General features: G+C 42.7%; 1 protein-coding gene across 3 annotated transcripts in view; it reads right to left on the bottom strand.

The window, feature by feature from the left end:
• Wdpcp (WD repeat containing planar cell polarity effector) overlaps positions 1 to 19,423 on the bottom strand; it is a 312,131-nt gene that overhangs the window by 117,156 nt on the left and 175,552 nt on the right. For all 3 annotated transcript variants that reach the window (XM_075944447.1, XM_075944448.1, XM_075944449.1), the window contains 2 exons: positions 12,297 to 12,906; positions 1,418 to 1,606 (listed from right to left, as the gene is read on the bottom strand). In XM_075944447.1, the coding sequence (XP_075800562.1) occupies positions 1,418 to 1,606; positions 12,297 to 12,906 (799 nt within the window). The remainder of the gene's footprint in view (positions 1 to 1,417; positions 1,607 to 12,296; positions 12,907 to 19,423) is intronic.

Below are 19,423 nucleotides of genomic sequence, written 5' to 3'. Positions count from 1 at the left end.
AATCTGTGTATTGCCACTGTAGCTGTGGCTTACTGACGTCTTTCTCTGGCATGGCAACATGGCTTCTCTAACTCCTCCACCTTTCTCCCAGAATTCCCTTTAGTTTTCCCCACCTAGCTCTGTTCCCCTATCGTTCTGCTATTGGCCCAAAGCAGTTCCTTTATTAACCAATGATATTCACAGAATACAGAGGGGAATCCGCATCACTTATTGTTTATTTTGGAAATGTAATAAAAATGAAAAAAGTCTATTAAAACACACTAAAAATACTAAGAAAGAAAATGTTCTCGAAAAACAGACCTACCCTAATTTTCTTATCCTGTACTGTTAAGTGATACTGTCCAGTCATAATTTCCCAATGTTAATATTAGTAGCCAAAGATATGAAATACATTAGATACATTTTATATCATAGAAAGGAATAACAACTCATATTGAGTGATATAAAAATCTGTTTTTATATCTTATGTGTCATTTGTTTTCTCAGTGCTCTCTACCTCAACAATAAACATCTTGGATTTCTATGGGCAAATTCCTAAAAAGATGAGGAAAGCCAAGCAGCAGAAGGGAGATGGAAATCAGAGGCAAAGATCCAAAGGATGAAGACAAGTAGGAGTGGGCTACAGAGAACCCTGACACAGCCTGGGCTACAGACAACCCTGACACAGCCTGGGCTACAGACAACCCTGACACAGCCTGGGCTACAGACAACCCTGACACAGCCTGGGCTACAGACAACCCTGACACAGCCTGGGCTACAGACAACCCTGACACAGCCTGGGCTACAGACAACCCTGACACAGCCTGGGCTACAGACAACCCTGACACAGCCTGGGCTACAGACAACCCTGACACAGCCTGGGCTACAGACAACCCTGACACAGCCTGGGCTACAGACAACCCTGACACAGCCTGGGCTACAGACAACTCTGACACAGCCTGGGCTACAGACAACCCTGACACAGCCTGGGCTACAGACAACCCTGACACAGCCTGGGCTACAGACAACTTTGATGCACACACAGGGAGTGTGGGCAACTACTGTCAGACAGAGGACTTACGTGTAAGAAAAACATTGGTGTTTAATACGAGAGAAGAATAATATTGGTTTGGTGTCCTTTCTATGCAGGCAGATTAAATGAAATTTCTGATTGAATTCTGAAATCTGAACACATTCCACACGAGAGTTTGACTGAATTGTGTGACAACGACCCTGTGAGTTCCAGCACAAGCACGGGCAGAAAAGGTGTTCTCTGTGTTGACAAACGCCACACAGGCACTACCTTCTGGAAATAATTTTTTGATATCCTTCCAGCTTTAATATACCATTAATATTTTCCTCCTTCAGTTTCCAATAGTATAACTAACAAACATCCTAATATTGACTCAAAACCACTGATGTGATGTAGGGGTCTGACCTTCTCTCTCTGGAGTGAGCCTTTGTCTAAGAAGGTGGTTCACGATGGCGCTCATACTGATGAAGCACTGCTGTCCCAGGCTGTCCCAGCTCATGCTGCTCAGGATGTTGATGGCCTCATTCACCTCATCGCAGTGGAGGTACTGGAGGATGAGGTCGACCAGGCCCAGCTGTCCTCGAGTGAGGATGCCTGTCACAAAACACAAGTAAAGCAATAAAACCAAACACACTCTTTACAGAAAGGAAAAACACACAGAGGCTCAGTGGTTTGCCCCTTCAAATAAAACAAATCCACTTCCCATCCCAACAGAGCAGGGGCACTAGGAAGAGTTCAGGCTGAGTCAGAAGAGGCCAGCAGCAATTTTTGCATGTTAAATAGCAACACTGTGGCTCTTAAGCACTATTCTATCTTGGTTTGGTTTTGTTGGTTTGGTTTTTCATCTTGTAAAAGTGGGCCTGGGAAGATGGCCCAGCTGATGAACTGCTTGGTGAGGAAGCACAGGACCCAAGGTCAAGCCTCCAAAGCCAACGTGAAAAACCAGGCACAGCGGCACACGCCGTGACCCAGGCTAGCTGAGCAGGAGAGCTTCAAGCCGAGAGAGACAGAAAGATGGAGAGCAACCAAGAAGACTCCAGAACTGACCTCTGGCCTCCACATGCATATACACGTGTAATCGTACACACAAATATGTCAATTTCCACATTCACCAAAGGAAAAAATTTAAATGTTAACTGTAATTTTTCTTCAGGGAGTGTTTTATTGATTTAGATAAGTCTATAAAAACTTGGTACAAATAATCATAAAACTACATGAGAAAATGTCTGTGAAATTATTTTATAAGCTATAAAATATTATAAAACATTACTGTAATTCTTTTATTACTGTCATCAGAATTTAACTGGACTATTTATAGGTTTCCTGATTTTAAAAATACATTAGTTCATGAGAAAGACGACGAAATTCTTCATGCCAACCCCACGATACATAAAAAGCAAAGAACAAACCTACTTGTGCTGCATCTAACAAGACCCAGCTTGACAGGGAATCTGGGGAATTGCCCTAAGTGTACTAAGCAGTAAAACTTTACTATTCCTTGTGAGTTGGGAGAGTCAACGCTGTAACCACCCAGAGACTCATGCGCCCGTGTCCAGCACTGCAAGTCCCAGTTGTAAATCAGGCAGTTTTGGCAGAGGATGCGGCTGTGCAGCAGCTTCGCAGGGACTGAAGCAGCTTCTTTCCCAACCTCAGTCAGAAGCAGCAGTGCTACTGGGAACAAGAGGAAGAAGGAGGCTGCTCTGAGCAAATCCACAGATGATCACAGTGGAACAGTTCAAAAAGAAGGACAATTGTTTTTCATGGTGGAGGAGACACAGGACACAGAGAAGCAAGAAGTGAGCGACAATAGGCTTTGCATCTGAAATTATGCAAACTAGAAAACAACAGGGAGACGTAGTTAGAGGGCTTAAGATAAAAATAAAAATAACCTAGAATTCTAAACTCTCAGAGGATTTAAAATTCATGAAGAAATAGAAAAGTCTTAAATACTTCTAATAAAAGAGTTCTGAATAAAGGAACAAGAACGGACAGAACTGAATGGGGTGGGAGGACCTAAGTAGACAACGGATTTCAGTGCATCCTTCGTGAATCAGAGGATACAGAAACAGAAATTCTGGAAAATACTTGAAAAACACTATCAGTGAAAAAAACCAAATAGATAGATATATTTATTTATTTATTTATTTTCATGACTGCTCATATGTAGTCCAGGTGGCTTCGCATACTTTATAGAGGATGGTCTTGAACTTCTGATCTTCTGGCTTCTACCTCTCCTGTGCTGGGATTACAGGTATACACAACCATGCCTGTTCCAAATGAGCTACATCCTTAACCCTAGAGCTGTAAAACACTTTACCCAACAACAGTGGAACATACATTTTTTTTGAGGACACATAGAACGTGAACCAAGCTAAAGCATGTTCAGAGTAATAAAACATCCTACAGTACATTTCAAAGGTTGGAAATCAGACGACTAGATTAGATCATCTAACATCAAAGGAATTAGATATAAAAACAGAGAGATACCTAGGAAATCTCCAAATATTGACAAAAATATGTCAGCAAGTGAGATTTATCACTTGAGATTAAACCCTGAGGAACTGGAGAGACGGCTCAGCTATTAAGAGCACACACTGACTGTCCCAGTCCCTGTACCACACAGTTCACAACTCCCTGCACGTCCCGCTCCAGGGGTTCCAACACCTTCTTCTGGACCCTGTACTGCACTCGCATGTCCACATACGCCCCCCACAAGATTAATATAAAACAAATTTTCAAAGTCCATGAGAAGGGGTTGTTAAATTTTGAAAAAAAATTTGAATAAAAAGAAAAATAACAATAAAGAAAACATACGGCACTAACCCGAAGATGCGCACTGCAAAAGTCATCAGGGGAACGGAACGGACAGTCCTAGCCATGCGCTCCAGCGGCTGAAGCTGAAAAGACCACTGATGTCAAGTGAGGATGTGGAGCCACTGCCGCTCTGGTTGCTCTTCGACATGCTAAACTGCACAACCACTTTAGAACACCAGCTTTCTTTTAAAGTAGCACAAGGCCCTGAAAATGTCCATTTCTAGGCTTTTCCCAACAGCAGTGGAAATATGTGTCCATATAAAGAGGTGGTCGTAAAAGTATGGAGCATTTTTGGTGCTTTAGCTAAACCTGAAATAAACCAAATGTCCACCAACAGGTGAAAGAATAACAAAGTACCATGCGTAGCTATAGAAGGGATGACTATAAGGTACCTTGAAGGGAAACTGACTTACATCTGACAGCAATATGGAAGATTCTTCTGGTTAATGCTGACTGTGAAAACATCTAGGCCTAAGAGTATGGGATTCTATAAAAAGCCTATCTATGGGATTCTATAAAAAGCCAATCTAATCGACAACAAGAGAAATCAAAGCAGTGTTTATCTGCTTTGAGGACGGTGGGTCAACTACAAAGGACTTTGGGAGAATGTTTCGGTGTGATGGAAATATTTGTATGTGGTAGCAGCCTTGGGAATGCATATATTAAACTCACTGACAAGTGTTTTAAGTGGACATATTTTATTTATGCAGATTATACTTCAACAAACTTGATAATAAAACCATTTCCTCTCTAAAGTGAAGGAAGCAGATGCTGTGTGGAATAGAAGTCCATTGTAAATGAGCTAGGAGATCAAGAGCCAGCAAAGCTGTGCAGACACCCAACGTTATTCCTCCATTTCTTTTCTTTCCTTTTCAGAATTGATGGATTCCATTATTACATGCCCTTAAATATGTGTCACTGGACTTTGATTGTCTTTGAAACTCCATCGCCCTTCTTTACCTGCAGCCTTGCTGATCCCTTTCCTCCGAAATGGCCCCCCTCTGCTTTCATGTCATATACAGGAGAGAAAACAAGCCATTTCTCCCTCTTCTCCACTGCCTCTCTCAGCCTCTCCTACTTTTCTAACGTGTTCCTTTCTGCCTGTCTTCCTACTTTCATGTATTTCCTCCTCTAGTCTTTGAGCATTCTATATTTAGAATATATGTATATTTATAAAACACATACTATTTGATATTTGACATCTTTTACAGCAATTAGCTATCATCATATATTAAGTTAAAATACTAAAATAACTCAGTGTTACTCAGCTATTAAATTATTAAATTATAAAAAATGTCATTTAAAGAAAATATTTACAAAGGTTCTCAAAAATCACACATATACTTCTTAATTTTTAGAGAGACAGGCATAAACATACAGACAGGGCTTAGGATTTTCAAAACCCAATGAGCCAAAAGATATTAGCTTCAATTAGGTTATTCTCAAATTTACAGGCTCTATATGGACACTATAGGGTCATTTATGTAGATAAACCATCATTACCACCACCACTACCACCACCACCATCACCACCACCACCACCACCACCACCACCACCACCACCACCACCACCACCACCGAATACGAGTCAGAGAGCATGTGCCTTAGAGAGGAAGCTACACTACCGAGTATTACAAGCTGGATAATCTTTGACCAAATCTGATCTGTTACAATGATCCCCCTTAAGAATTTTATCACAGTCACGGCGCTAAGGGGGCACCGAGAAGCACAGATGTCAGGGAACATGGTGTTCACTGTCACATCCGTGACTTTGGCCATGGAAGAAAGAGGAACACTTGTTCAGAAGCAAAAAGAAAACACTGTCAAGGAAGACTCATTTCTGAGGAGGTGTCCTGGTTATGCACTAAGTTCCACGGTAGGTAGGAAGGACAGCGAAGTAAAGGTGTCACAATGACAGTGGTGGCAGACCAGCCTAGGGCTAGCACTAGCAGTCACACACATACTTAGTGGAATGGGGGTGAGGAGGGCAGGTAAACTTGAAGTGCTAATTACCAGAAGAGAGCCTGTGCTAAAGAGAAGAGCTGATGGTGCTAGCGCATTTAAAGAGCGGAAAGGGCTGGACAGGCTGTGGTGAGACTGGACAAGCTCTACATCTCAGGACAACAACCAGGGCCCCTCTGGAAACTAACCCAGTGTTTTGTTTTTTATTATTGATTTTTATTGAGCTCTACATTTTTCTCTGCTCCCCTCCCTGCCTCTACCCTGCCCCTCAACCCTCTCAGAAGGTCCCCATGTTCCCAGTTTACTCAGGAGATCTTGTCTTTTTCTACTTCCCATATAGATTAGATCTATGTATGTCTCTCTTAAGGTCCTCACTGCTGTCTAGGTTCTCTGGGATTGTGATTTGTTGGCTGATTTTCTTTGTTTTATGTTTAAAAACCACTTATGAGTGAGTACATGTGATAATGTTCTTGCTGGGTCTGGATTACCTCACTCAAAATGATGTTTTCTAGCTCCATCCATTTTCCTGCAAAATTCAAGATGTCATTATTTTTTTTTCTGCTGTCTAGGACTCCATTGTGTAAATGTACCACATTTTCCTTATCCATTCTTTGATCGAGGGGCATTTAGGTTGTTTCCAGGTTCTGGCTATGACAAACAATGCTGCTATGAACATAGTTGAGCACATGTCCTTGTGACATGATTGAGCATCCTTTGGAGATATACTCAAAAGTGGTATTACTGAGCCTTGAGAAAGGTTGCTTCCTAATTTTCTAAGATATTGAAATCCAAAGGGGCTGTACCAGCTTGCACTTCCACCAGCAATGAAGGAGTGTTCCATTTACCCCACATCCTCTCCAGCATAAGTTGTCATCAGTGTTTTTGATCTCAGCCATTTTTACAGGTGTCAGATGGAATCTCAGAGTTGTTTTGATTTGCATTTCTCTGAGGACTAAGGATGTTGAGCGTTTCCTTAAGTGTCTTTCAGCCATTTTAGATTCCTCTGTTGAGAGTTCTCTGTTTAGGTCTGTACTCATTTTTTTTTTGATGACCAGTTTCTTGAGTTCTTTGTATATTTTGGAGATCAAATCTCTGTCTGATTTGGGGTTGGTGAAGATCTTTTCCCATTCTGTAGGCTGTCGTTTGTCTTGTCGACCGTGTCCTTTGCTTTACAGAAGCTTTTCCGTTTCAGGAGGCCCCATTTATTAATTGTTTCTCTCAGTGTCTGTGCAATTGGGGTTATATTTAGGAAGTGGTCTCCTGTGCCAATGCGTTCAAGTGTACTTCCCACTTTCTCTTTTATGAGGGTCAGTGTGGCTGGCTTTTTGTTGAGGTCTTTGATCCACTTGCTCTTGAGTTTTGTGCATGGTGATCGATATGGAACTATTTTCATTCTTCTACATGTTGATATCCAGTTATGATAGCAGCATTTGTTAAATATGCTTTTTTCCCATTTGATATTTTTTGCTTCTTTGTCAAAAATCAGGTGTTTGAAAATGTGTGGATTAATATCTGGGTCTTCAATTTGGTTCCATTTGTCCTTTTGTGTGTTTTTATGCCAATACCAGGCTGTTTTCAGTACTGTAGCTCTGTAGTAGAGTTTGAAGTCAGGGATTGTGATGCCTCCAGAAGTTCTTTTATTGTACAGGATTGTTTTGGCTATCCTGGGTTTTTTGCTTTTCCATATGAAAATGAGTACCGTTCTTTCAAGGTCTGTAAAGAATTTTGCTGGGATTTTGATGAGCATTGAATCTGTAGATTGCTTTAGGTAAGATTGTCATTCAACTCTGGTAATTCTACCTACCCAAGAGCATGAGAGATCTTTTCACTTTCTTGTGTCTTCTTCAATTTCTTTCTTCAAAGATTTAAAGTTCTTGTCATACAAGTCTTTCACTTGTTTGATTAGAGTCACTCTGAGATATTTTTTGATATTTGGCTATTGTGAAGGGTGATGTTTCTCTGATTTCTTTCTCATCCCATGATCATCTGTGGTGTACTTACTCTTTTCAGAACACAATATTGGGAGCATGGTACTTCTGCTTTTCAAGAAAACCCTCATCGGGAAGCCTTCTTGTAACAGAAGATTTCCTTTACATTCCCAGCGTTCTTGTGTAACCATTAAGAAGAGTAAGAATGGAACATTGGGGTGGGAGAAGAAGGAAGGGCGGAAGAGGAAGAGAAGGGGAGAAGAGAGGAAAACTTGAGGGAACGAGATAGATGAGATGGAGGAAGGACAGAGATGAGAGCAAGGAAAGAGATACTTTGATTGAGGGAGCCAATATGGGGTTAGCAAGAAACATGGCACTAGAGAAATTCCCAGGAATCCACAAGGATGACCCCAGCTAAGACCCAAGCAATAGTGGAGAGGTGGCCCAATCTTGACTTGCCCTGTAGTCAGATTGGTGAATATCTTAAACATCACCATAGAACCTTCATCCAGCAACTGATGGAAACAGAGACCCACAGCAGAGCACTGGGCTGAGCTCCCAAAGTCTAGTTGAAGAGTGGGAGGAGTGAGAATATGAGCAAAGAGGTCAAGACCATGATGGTTCACCCACTGAAACAGTTTACCTGAGCTAATGGAGCTCACCAACTCCAGCCAGACAGGGAAGGAACCAGAATAGAACCAAACTAGTCCCTCTGAATATGGGTGACAGTTGCATGGCCGGGGTGGACTGTAGTACCACTGGCAGTGGCACCAGGATTTGTCCCTACTGCTTGTACTGGCTTTTTGGGAACCTATTCTCTTTGGATGGATACCTTGCTCAGTCTAGATATGGTAGGGAGGGTCTTGGACTGTCCCCTAAGCAATGTTCCTCTCTGAAGAGTGGATGGGGGTGGGATGGGGGGTAAGTAGAGAGGGGATGGGAGGAGGGGAGGGAGTGGGAACTGAGATTGGTATGTAAAATGAAAGAAGATAATTTGTTTTCTTTAAAAATAAAATAAATTATAAAAAAGAATGGAACATCTATCCTTAAGAATTTTCCTACAGCAGTATGCTAACTGACCTGTTCTACAGTGAAACTCCAAAAATGTTAGCATGTTGGCATCCGCCACTGACATGTTTACATGTGACAGCGTTCTATTTTAAACCATGATCTATGGTTTGTCTTTACAATTTTAAATCGTGAGCTACACCTTTCATGTCAAATTTTCCAAAGGCTTGCATAAGAAGCGTCTGAGAAGAAGTCTCATAAAGCTCTCTCGGGAGTGCTGTGCATGCAACTACCTGTTTACATATGCAGTAACTTGAATTATACATGAAAATGCCACACGGATGCCCAGAATCAGCTCTGTGTTAATTCAAGAAGTATATTAATTTTTGGATGTATTTAGTAGCAGATCATAAGAAAAATCTGTTCTTTAAAACTGGGTTCTCTTTTTTTTTTTAAAAAAAATGCTGGTTGGAATCTACTATTTCAAGTAATCTACTCCTCCCATGAAAGAAAATTTGATATAAATATTAATTTCATAATACATTAAAAATGGGACACAAAGCTTCAAAAAAATCCTTAGATACTCCACATTTAGCTCTTTCAAAGAGCTAAACTGGAAGACTGCAGTTTCCCTGTCCTGGAGACTTAAATGAAAATACAATTTAAAAGATAAATGTCAGTTGCAGAAGTTATCACCTTTCTATCTGAAAGCTTGACTTCTATTGGATAATTCTATTCCAAGAGACCTTCTTGGGAAAGAGGTGACAGCCAACTCATTGCCTAATTGATTTAGGAACAGTGCCCGGGGAGACAGTCCAATTAAGTTTACAGGCTGGCAATTAGCAGGAAGCCCTCTAAATCCCTACACTGAGAGCCTGTTTACTTTAGGAAGAAGGCAAATGCGCTAGAGACAGGAAGACAAAACTGTGCTTTTTACAAAGCTGTTGTGAGGATGCCCACAAGGAAGAGAGAGAGGATGCTAGGTATAAATGGACAGACAGCAGTCTCTTTGACAGCAGCTGAGCAATTTAAAGGGAGGTGGGCAGAGAAGGGAAAGAAAAGGTAGGAGAGAGGGAGAGAGAGAGAGAGAGAGAGAGAGAGAGAGAGAGAGAGAGAGAGAGAGAGAGAGAGAGAGAGAGAGGCTGTGTATGTTTTAACAGCCATGGAAAACATCAAACATCCACTTTAATTAGTGCTGTATATGGAGACATACAACTGCTAAAAAGTACCTGGGCAAAGTCTAACTGGATTATCTTATAATACAAGAGATTCCAAACATTTTTGAACAATTTTACCATTATGAGCCATCAACGGCATTTCCACTATTAGAAGGAACACGGGCATCCTTATACACACTCTATGCCTCAGGTTAATCAGGCCATTTTCTCCAGACATATCTTACGTTCAATTTGGAGGCAAACAGAGCAGTGTGAAAACAGAGAAAGCAACTGCAGCTTGACAAACACTGTGATGTCTCTAAAATATGACTCTGCACCCACAGCAAATCCTCTAAGGTTTTCAAATTTCCTATTTTTCCCAGGTACACAATGTATGTTAATTAAAAAATGTTTTTGTAAACCTAAGTCCCTCAGAGAATGTTATACAAAACCATGTTAAGCAGTTCTTGTTCTTTCAATACATACCTGGTAATAGAAAACTCAGAATGGTATTTCACTTTAAGGTTCCCCAGTGGAAGCTTAAAAAACTAAATTATTTTAAAAAGCTATATATATTAAAACTTTAAAGGCCATATCACTTTACTATAATATATAATAGACACTAAGAAAGCTCTTTAGATATTTCATCTAAAATGAAAAAAACAAACAAAACCAAAACCACAAAGTTACACAAATATCTTTAACAGATTTTAATTAAGTATCTGATTTAGTTTCTTTCTAAACATTTGCTCTACACAATTTCAATATGGGCAGCAACAGACACAGAAAATCTAAAAGAATTTTTGTAGAAAACTGTTATATTCTATAACAGTTTTTCATGATGTATTCAATTAATTTTTAAATTCTGATCTTCCTATTTCTTAGGAAATATTTTAGACAATTATTTCAGAAAAATTAGAAGTGAAAGTTCAATTTTGTCAAATGCTTTTTCAGCATCTAATCAAATGATCATATGGTTTTTTTCTTTCAGTTTATTTATATGATGGATTACATTGATAGATTTTCGTATGTTGAACCAGCCCTGCATCTATGGGATGAAGCCTACTAGATCTTAATGGATAATTTTTCTAATGTGTTCTTGGATACGATTTGCCAGTATTTTGTTGAGGATTTTTGCGTCGATGTTCATGAGGGAGATTGGCCTGTAATTCTCTTTCTTGGTTGAGTCTTTGTGTGGTTTTGGTATCAGAGTAACTGTAGCTTAATAAAAGGAATTTGGTAATGACTCTTCTGTTTCTATATTGTGAAATACATTAAGGAGTATAGGTATTAGCTCTTCTTGGAAGTTCTGGTAGAATTCCGCATTGAAACCATCTGGTCCTGGGCTTTTTTTGGTAGGGAGGTTTTTGATAACAGCTTCTAATTCTTCGCGACTAGCAGGTCTATTTAGATTGTTCACCTGGTCCTGGTTTAACTTTGGTATATGGTATTTATCTAAAAAAGTGTTCATTTCTTTTACATTTTCCAGTTTTGTGGCATACAGGCTTTTGTAGTAAGATCTAATGATTCTCTGAATTTCCTCTGTGTCTGTGGTTATGTCCCCCTTTTCATTTCTGATCTTATTAATTTGCATATTCTCTCTCCACCGTTTGATTAGTTTGGATAGGGGTTTATCAATCTTGTTGATTTTCTCCAGGCACCAGCTTTTTGTTTCATTGATTCTTTGGATTGTTTTCTGTGTTTCTGTTTTTTTGATTTCAGCCCTCAGTTTGATTATTTCCAGTCTTCTACTCCTCCTAGGTGAGTCTGCTTCTTTTTTTTTCTAGAGCTTTCAGGTATGCTGTTAAGTCTCCAATGTGTGCTTTCTCTGTTTTCCTTAAGTGGGCACTTAGTGCTATGAACTTTCCTCTTAGCACTACTTTCATAGTGTCCCATAAGTTTGAGTATGTTGTTTCTTTATTTTCACTGAATTCAAGGAAGACTTTTTAAAAATATATTTATTATATATATTTGTGTGTAGGCACATGCGCTTACTTGAGTTTAGGGGTACCATGTGTATGCAGTGCTTGGGAAGGCCAGAAGATGGCATCAAGTCCCCTGAAATTGGAGTACAGGCAGTTGTGAGCTAGCACATAGGTACTAGGAACTAACCCAGGTCCTCTGAAATAACAGTAGACACTCTTAACTTTTAAGTTATCCCTCCAGCTCTGGAGATTCAAACTTTTAAACCATCAATATGGACAATTAACACAATTTCCAAAGTCTTCATTTTATTCACTATTCCTTCACTAGTTAGAAAAGCACTCACAAGCATTTTCAAGGAATCTATAAGTAATCACTGAAAAGTAGAGATACTATGGGATGACAAACAGAAAACCTTCCATCTGAAGACTAACTTGATGCCCTGGCTATGTCACCAACATAAACAAGGTACTTACAGTCTAGTTGACTTACCTAGCTTAAACAACAGCACACCCACAGGTCCTCTGTTGAACCTGAGGAAGAGGAGATCACAGATTTCTCCTCTTTCAGGCTTCTGAGAAACAAGAGGAGGAGCTATCCACTGCATTTGAACAAGACTGCTTGAAACATCAAAGAATTTGTTGAACTGCAGAGTCTCCCTGGGTAGGCGATCTTCAGCCAAGAGCTGGATATTAATGGGGGCTAGAGCAATGTCAAAAATTTGCAGCTCCCCTTGGCTGCTGCCAACTAGCAGGATGGCACCACTTGGGTGGCAGCTTACTAATGAAGGCAAGAGTTCAGCCTGGGCCAAAAGGGTTGCTCCACGGTGAGCTTCATAGAGGATTAATGAAGAGTCTTCACAGCCCACAACCAGTTTGTCTTCAGTAGGATTCCTGCAACAGCTGATGGCCTTCGATCTTAATGGTATTCTGGTAACTGACACGCAGTGGAGTTTGTTCCGGACACATTCATAGATACAGCTGTCAGCCATGGGCTCCTTGTCTACACCAATGGAGCACTCCACCGTCAACACCTGATAAGGTTGTTTGGCGCCAAAGCTAACATCCAGAGGATTCCATTCCGTGCGAACAGAACTCAGAACCTGTAAGAAATGTGTTAAGCACATTAAGAAAGACCTTGGTTTTGCTTCGGCTGTCATGCACAGGGTGGCTTTTTAATCCAGAACCCACTAAAGACCAACAACTGCATCTCAGACACCAGCAACAGCAGTAAACGGGTACACAGGGCACGTAAATATTTCCTCAGAGCTTCAGCATCTGAAACTAAAATTTAACAGTCTTAAATAGATTTGAAAATCACTTAAAGTCGCATATGTTTCATATAAAAACTAGCAAAGTGGAATTTTATTAAAACAATCAGACTAGTAGAATATATTTATAAGTTAGAAAACTTTGGGGGGACTTTGAAGGATTAGGTAATAATCTCCTTTCCACACACCACCCTTAACATTTTTGAAATTATCAATAAATGATTGCCTGTGTAGACGAAGGAAAAAAGCTTTCACGCTAAATCAAGTCTTACAAAATGATTTTGCCATCATAAAAACAAAAAATATGACACATTGCTATTTAAACAAGTTCTCAATAGAAAGAAATAATGTAACATGCTAACTTTAGATGAGATAAGAAGCTAAAAATTAATAAGTGATATATGTTAAAACTTGTGAAAAACAATTTAAAAGCATCTCTAGTGTAGAAAAGAAAAATTTATTTGACCTGCGCACAGAAACACCAAAGCAGGAAAAAAGAAAACAGGCTATTTGCTTATTCATATGAAAATGGGGGGAAGTAAAGAATGGGGCTAAACACTTTGCCCGATGTAGAAATATGAGATAACATTTTTATAAGACTTTTCAACTGTACACCTGCAGTGTACATTGTGTGAGTAACTTGTCTCATGCTGTCTGAACTCGCTGAGACGCAACGTTAGGAAGCGGGGCTGTACACTTGCTTTTAGTCTCAAGGCGTCCTCCAAGGTCGCTAGTCTGAGGAGAGGCTACCCTCCCCAAGTCAGCTCTGACAGGGATGGGGGAGGACTGCCAACTGTCCCAGAGTAAAGACACTGGGTTCCCGAGAGCAGCTACCAGGTGGCCATCTCCAAGGGAGGCCACTATTATTTACTCCATGGTGTAACAAGGCCTGCTGTGGGGAGGGAAAACTGCAAGCTCCACCACAGCCAGGTCAGCCATGGAGACAAAGCTCACTGCTCTCCACGGGATATTCTGTGCACTGACGGTCTGATGATCTCTCTGTCTCTCTATTTATCCCTTTACTCTAGTTCAGTATACAGTTAATAGTCACTCATTGAAAACTGAACCTGTTATCTTAGATTCCCTATACTCTCCAGACTACACAGAACACCACACACACACACACACACACACACACACACACACACACACACACACACAACATGAAGATTCGGATTGTATTTGGCTTTGATCTGTCTCTGGGTTAGCAGTATGTCACCAAAGTAATTTTCTTATATGTAAAACTGAAGTAATGAAGATATTATTAGTGCAACTCATCTAACCATTTTAACAGTTCCTTCTGAGTCACACTTTTTCCAAAAGGCACACTTGGCAGTGTCATGGAATGCTGGGCTGGAAAGGGGAATGCGTACTGACATTGGCTCTGTGTCTTTGCTCTTGAACTGTGCACGTGTGGGCATACACACTGTGGAGGATGCTGGGTACCCTCCTCAATATTCTCTATTTCCGGAGATAGGGTCTCTCACTGAATCTGGAATTCTCCAATTCACCATGAAACCCAGGGACCCTCCTGTCTCTGCTTCCCAGCACTGGGACCACAGGTGCACACCACACCCAGGTTTTGACGTGGGCGAGCATAGAGACCTGACCTTAGGCCTCCAAACCGTGTGCCAGGCACTTAGCAACTGAGCCCTCTCTCCAGCTCTTCACGGTGTTTTAAGAATTAATCTAACACCTCAGTACCAATTCAGTCTTTAAGCTGCATGGCTTTAATTTCATTTTTCTGTTCAAATCTCTCAAGGGCAACAAACTGACTAATGATTTACATTTTATCCCCGGCCTAGAACACACAATACTGTAATAGGTCACACCAAACTCCTTCCTTGCCTTGTGCCCTCTGTGCTCCCATTTTCATTCGGCTAGTAAATATGTTAGTAAGCTGTGTTCTAGACACTGGAAACAGCAGGAGAAAAACCGTCCTCTCCTACTGGTTGGTGGTGGTGCACACATTTAGTTCTAGCATGCAGGAGGTGAAGGCAGGCGGATCTCTGTGAGTCTGAGGTCAGCCTGGTCTATAGAATGAGTTCCAGGACACTGTGGGCTATTACACAGAGAAACTGTCTCGAAAAACCAAGAAAGTCCTCTCCCAGAGACTCATGTTTTGAGCAATCAGTCTCCACTTTGTAAGGCTATTTTGCAGGCAGGAGACTTTCTGGGGTGGGACCTGGCTGGCAGAAGTAAGTCACAGGGGTAGGCCTTTCAGGATGCTGCCTGGTCTTTTCTACTTCCTACCTGCCACGTGTGGACAGCAGCTCTCACTGCTGGCCCCACAGACAGGGCTACTCCACTACTTTGCCATCCCCTTCAGGGTAGGCTAATTTATCTAGAGGAAATCCCAGGTGTCCACGGGATGTTCCCAGCTAGGTCCTTGGACAGCAGAGGAGAGGCTGCTTGAACTGTTCTTGCCCCACTATCACACTGATGATTATCTCGAATATGATTATCACCATAGAATCTTTGTCCGGCGACGGATGGAGATAGAGACAGAGACCCTCATCAGAGCAACGGACTGAGCTCCCAAGGTCCAGTTGAAAGGCAGAAGGAGGGAGAAGATGAGCAAGGAAGTCAGGACCGCGATGGGTTGGTCCACCCACTGAGACAGTGTGCCTGTTCTAATGGGAGCTCAACAAATCCAGCTGGACAGGGTCTGAATGAGCATGTGATCAAACTGGTCTCTCTGGTTGTGATGACAATGGGGGCTGACTGAGAAGCCATTGATAAAGGCATTGGGACTTGTTTTTATGGCATGTTCTGGCTTTTTGGGACCCTAGTCTATATAGATGCACAGCTCCCTAGGCCTGGATGTAGGGGGGGGGGAGGGCCTTGGACTTCCCATAGGGCAGGATTCCTGGCCCTCTCTCAAGCAAGGCTGGAGAGGGAGGAGGGGGTATGGGGGAGTGGGAGGGAATTGGGAGGAGGGAAGGATGTATAAATAATTGAATGGAAAAATAAAAATTAAAAAAAGAAAGAAAAGTAAATAAAGGAAAAGAGGGAGGAAAAAAAAGGATGAATTCAAATAAGCCTTTGTTCTAGTAAGCTGTCTGCCCAGGAGAGAGGCCGTGGTCACTGCACCTCATACAATGTGCAGTGCTGGTAGGTATGTATGTGTGTGTGCATGCCCGGGAGCCTGGTCTCGATGCTGCTGTCTTCTTCCATCTCTCTCAACCTGGAGCTTCCCATTGCAGCTAGACTGACAAGCCAGAGCTCAGGTGCCTCTCAACCTGGAGCTTCCCATTGCAGCTAGACTGACAAGCCAGAGCTCAGTGCCGTTCTCACAGGCACACGCCATCATGCTCAGCTTTGACAAGGCATCCAAAGCCATCTCCTCCATCACCCTGCCGACAAGGCATCCAAAGCCATCTCCTCCATCACCCTGCCGAGCTACAGCGGCCCCGAGGCTCCCGGTCTTGGCGTCTGTCCCCATACTGGCGCTACTTTAAGGCTGCAGAGTTTTTCAGAGGTGGGGCCTGACTGGTGAAATTAGGTGATAGGGATGAGCATCTGAAGTCTGTACCCGCCCACCTCCAGCATGCTGTCTCTACTTCCTGTCTGCTGCCCTGCAAGGAGTCTGCCACACACCCTGTTGCCATAAAGTCTTCAATGTCTTCCCCACCAGAAATATGGAACCCCTGAAATAATGAACCAAGATAAACTTTTTTCATTTAAGTTGTATATGTCAGTGACTTAATCATAGCAATGCAAAATGACCCAGCCTATTTGTTCCTATTTTCCTTTGTCCTTCTCTCTACATTCCTTCGCTCTGCTTAGAAGGCAGGACACCTACCATAGGCAGCTCTTATAGCCTTCATTAGGTGAGATAGGTCAGGGGATTCTTTTATTGACCTCAGAGGAGAAAGGTAGAATAAAGAGAGATGAAGAAGGCTAGAGAGACCTACCTGCTTTGGTTGTTTTCTCAACTTGTGAGCTTAAAATACTCAGTACACTGAAGTGTCCTATCGGCATTTCCTACATCCAATCACAAGTCAGTGGTGAAGTAACGGGTAAGAATCAACAACTAAACATACAGACACCCTGTATTTGTACTTCCTAAGTACTATGAAGTAATAAGGCAGAGTCAGGGGACTGGGAAGCAGCAAGAGTTGACCTGTCTGATGAAGCTAGCCTGAAAAAAGGCGTGAACCCTGACCCCACAAGGGAGAAAAGAGCCCCACACTGAGAAGGGCCCTGCATTAGAAATTCTCTGGCCTGATGAGGGAGCAAATATGGCTCCAGAGAAAGGACCAGGGAAGAGAGTATTAGAAACCGGCAGTTGAAGGGCCAACTAAATAATGGGACTAAAAAGTAAGGACTCGGATATTTTGGCTGAACTAAAATGAGAAGCATAAGCAAGCTTTGAGCAAAGGAAGACATAATCTGACTTGCGTGTTACCATCCTGTGATCCATGGAGTCCAAACTGAAACCTGTCCTACACGTTCTCAGCTGCGTCACTCCACAAGCGTCCTGTCTGAAATCCAGTCCTTACTCGGGATCTAAGTCATTCTTACCAATCATGCCTAGCCTTGAACAACCTGTTCTGTACTGTTCTGTTCAGTACTGTCGGCTGGAAGCAACTGGAAGTACCCGGGAGAAGAGCCTCTAGCCCGTGTAAGTGCAGTGTTAGCTGTCAAATTGACAGAAAGTGGACTGAACTGGGAACAGTGTCTCTGAGAACCTCTGTGAGGGGCTGTCTTGACTGCACTGGTAGGTGTGGGAGGACGTGCCCACTGTGGGCGGCACCATATCCCGGGGCAGGGATCCAGGACTGTATCAGAAGGGAGCGGGTGAGCCAAGCACAAGTATAGATGTATTCATTGTTCTCTTTCTCGGGTGTGGACATGACGTGTGAGCAGATGTCTGGGCTCCTGCTGCCCTGACTGTCCACCACGAAGGCCTCTGCTGCAGATGTCCGGGCTCCTGCTGCCCTGACTGTCCACCACGAAGGCCTCTGCTGCAGATGTCCAGGCTCCTGCTGCCCTGACTGTCCACCACGAAGGACTCTGCTGCAGATGTCCGGGCTCCTGCTGCCCTGACTGTCCACCATGAAGGACTCTGCTGCAGATGTCCAGGCTCCTGCTGCCCTGACTGTCCACCACGAAGGACTCTGCTGCAGATGTCCGGGCTCCTGCTGCCCTGACTGTCCACCATGAAGGACTCTGCTGCAGATGTCCGGGCTCCTGCTGCCCTGACTGTCCACCATGATGGACTTTGCTTTGAAGTGTGAACTAAAATCAACACTTTCTCCCTTGAATTGCTCTGGTCAGGGTAGTTCAGCACAAGAAGAGCATCTAAGTTGCCTGTGAGAGACTATCCAGACTATATTAATTGGGAAGACTCACAGTAACTGGAATGGTGCTGGTCTATGGGCTGGGGTCCTGAACTAAGCAAAAAGAAGCAGCCTGGGACTCAGCATCCATTGCTCGCTGCAGCCTGCACGCCAGCACAATCTACTGCTCCCGCCAGAAGTGCTTATCTTATGCTGTGCGGGCTTCCGTTTCAGACATTTAGTCAAAGCCCTCATTTCACCGTCAGCTTAAAAAACAGCCATCTTGTGTATTTCACACCGTTCTACACCTGTGAAGCAGCAGGCAAAAGCTGTGCCGGTGGGAAGCAAGTCCATAATTCTTTTTTTAAAAAAACTATACATTTAAAAAGACTAAAGCAAGCAAAACACTGCAATGGCAGTTAAAGAATAACTCTAGAAAACTTAAAATTGTACAATGGAACCCTTTGGGCATACTGAAAGAAACAGGAGACACTGGAGTTATGAGATATTGAGGGAAATCTGAGCTCACACCAAGACAGCCCGAATAGAAGGACCCCCATCAGATGGTAGTGTAAACTTTTTACGGCCTAATAAGCCTCCCTGCTGACACAATAATTCAAATCAGACCATATCAAACTGAGTAAGAAAAGGCCCAAGTTTAATGGATGGTGGCCCTCTGGGAAAACACAGGGAGGGAAAAGGAGAACCTGAAAGACCTCCTGTTTGTTATCTGGTGCGGGGGGGGGGGCAGTTTAAATAGCCCGTAGGAGTGGTCTTGATCCTCTCTAGGGAGGGATCACCATTTGGTGGGCTTTCTCAGAGGTGGAGTGTGACTGTGGCATTTCCCAGGGAAGGGGGCTTGGAATGGAACTTTCTACCAAACATTCCAGACTCCCAGGGGGCTGCAGTGATGCCTGGACCCAAACATTGCAGACTCTTTGGATATAGGAGTGCCAGGGGGCTGGGGCGACACTTCCAACCAAACAGGCAGCACAGTCTACAATTTACAAGGAAGACTCAGGGCTCTTGGCTCAGGGTTCCAGGCTTTTTTGTCTCTAAGTGTT

Source organism: Microtus pennsylvanicus, chromosome 12 (assembly GCF_037038515.1).
Source record: "Microtus pennsylvanicus isolate mMicPen1 chromosome 12, mMicPen1.hap1, whole genome shotgun sequence".
Lineage (NCBI taxonomy): Eukaryota > Metazoa > Chordata > Mammalia > Rodentia > Cricetidae > Microtus > Microtus pennsylvanicus.
The sequence above is the reverse complement of the archived record's forward strand: the minus strand, read 5'-3'. Positions and strand labels throughout refer to the sequence as shown.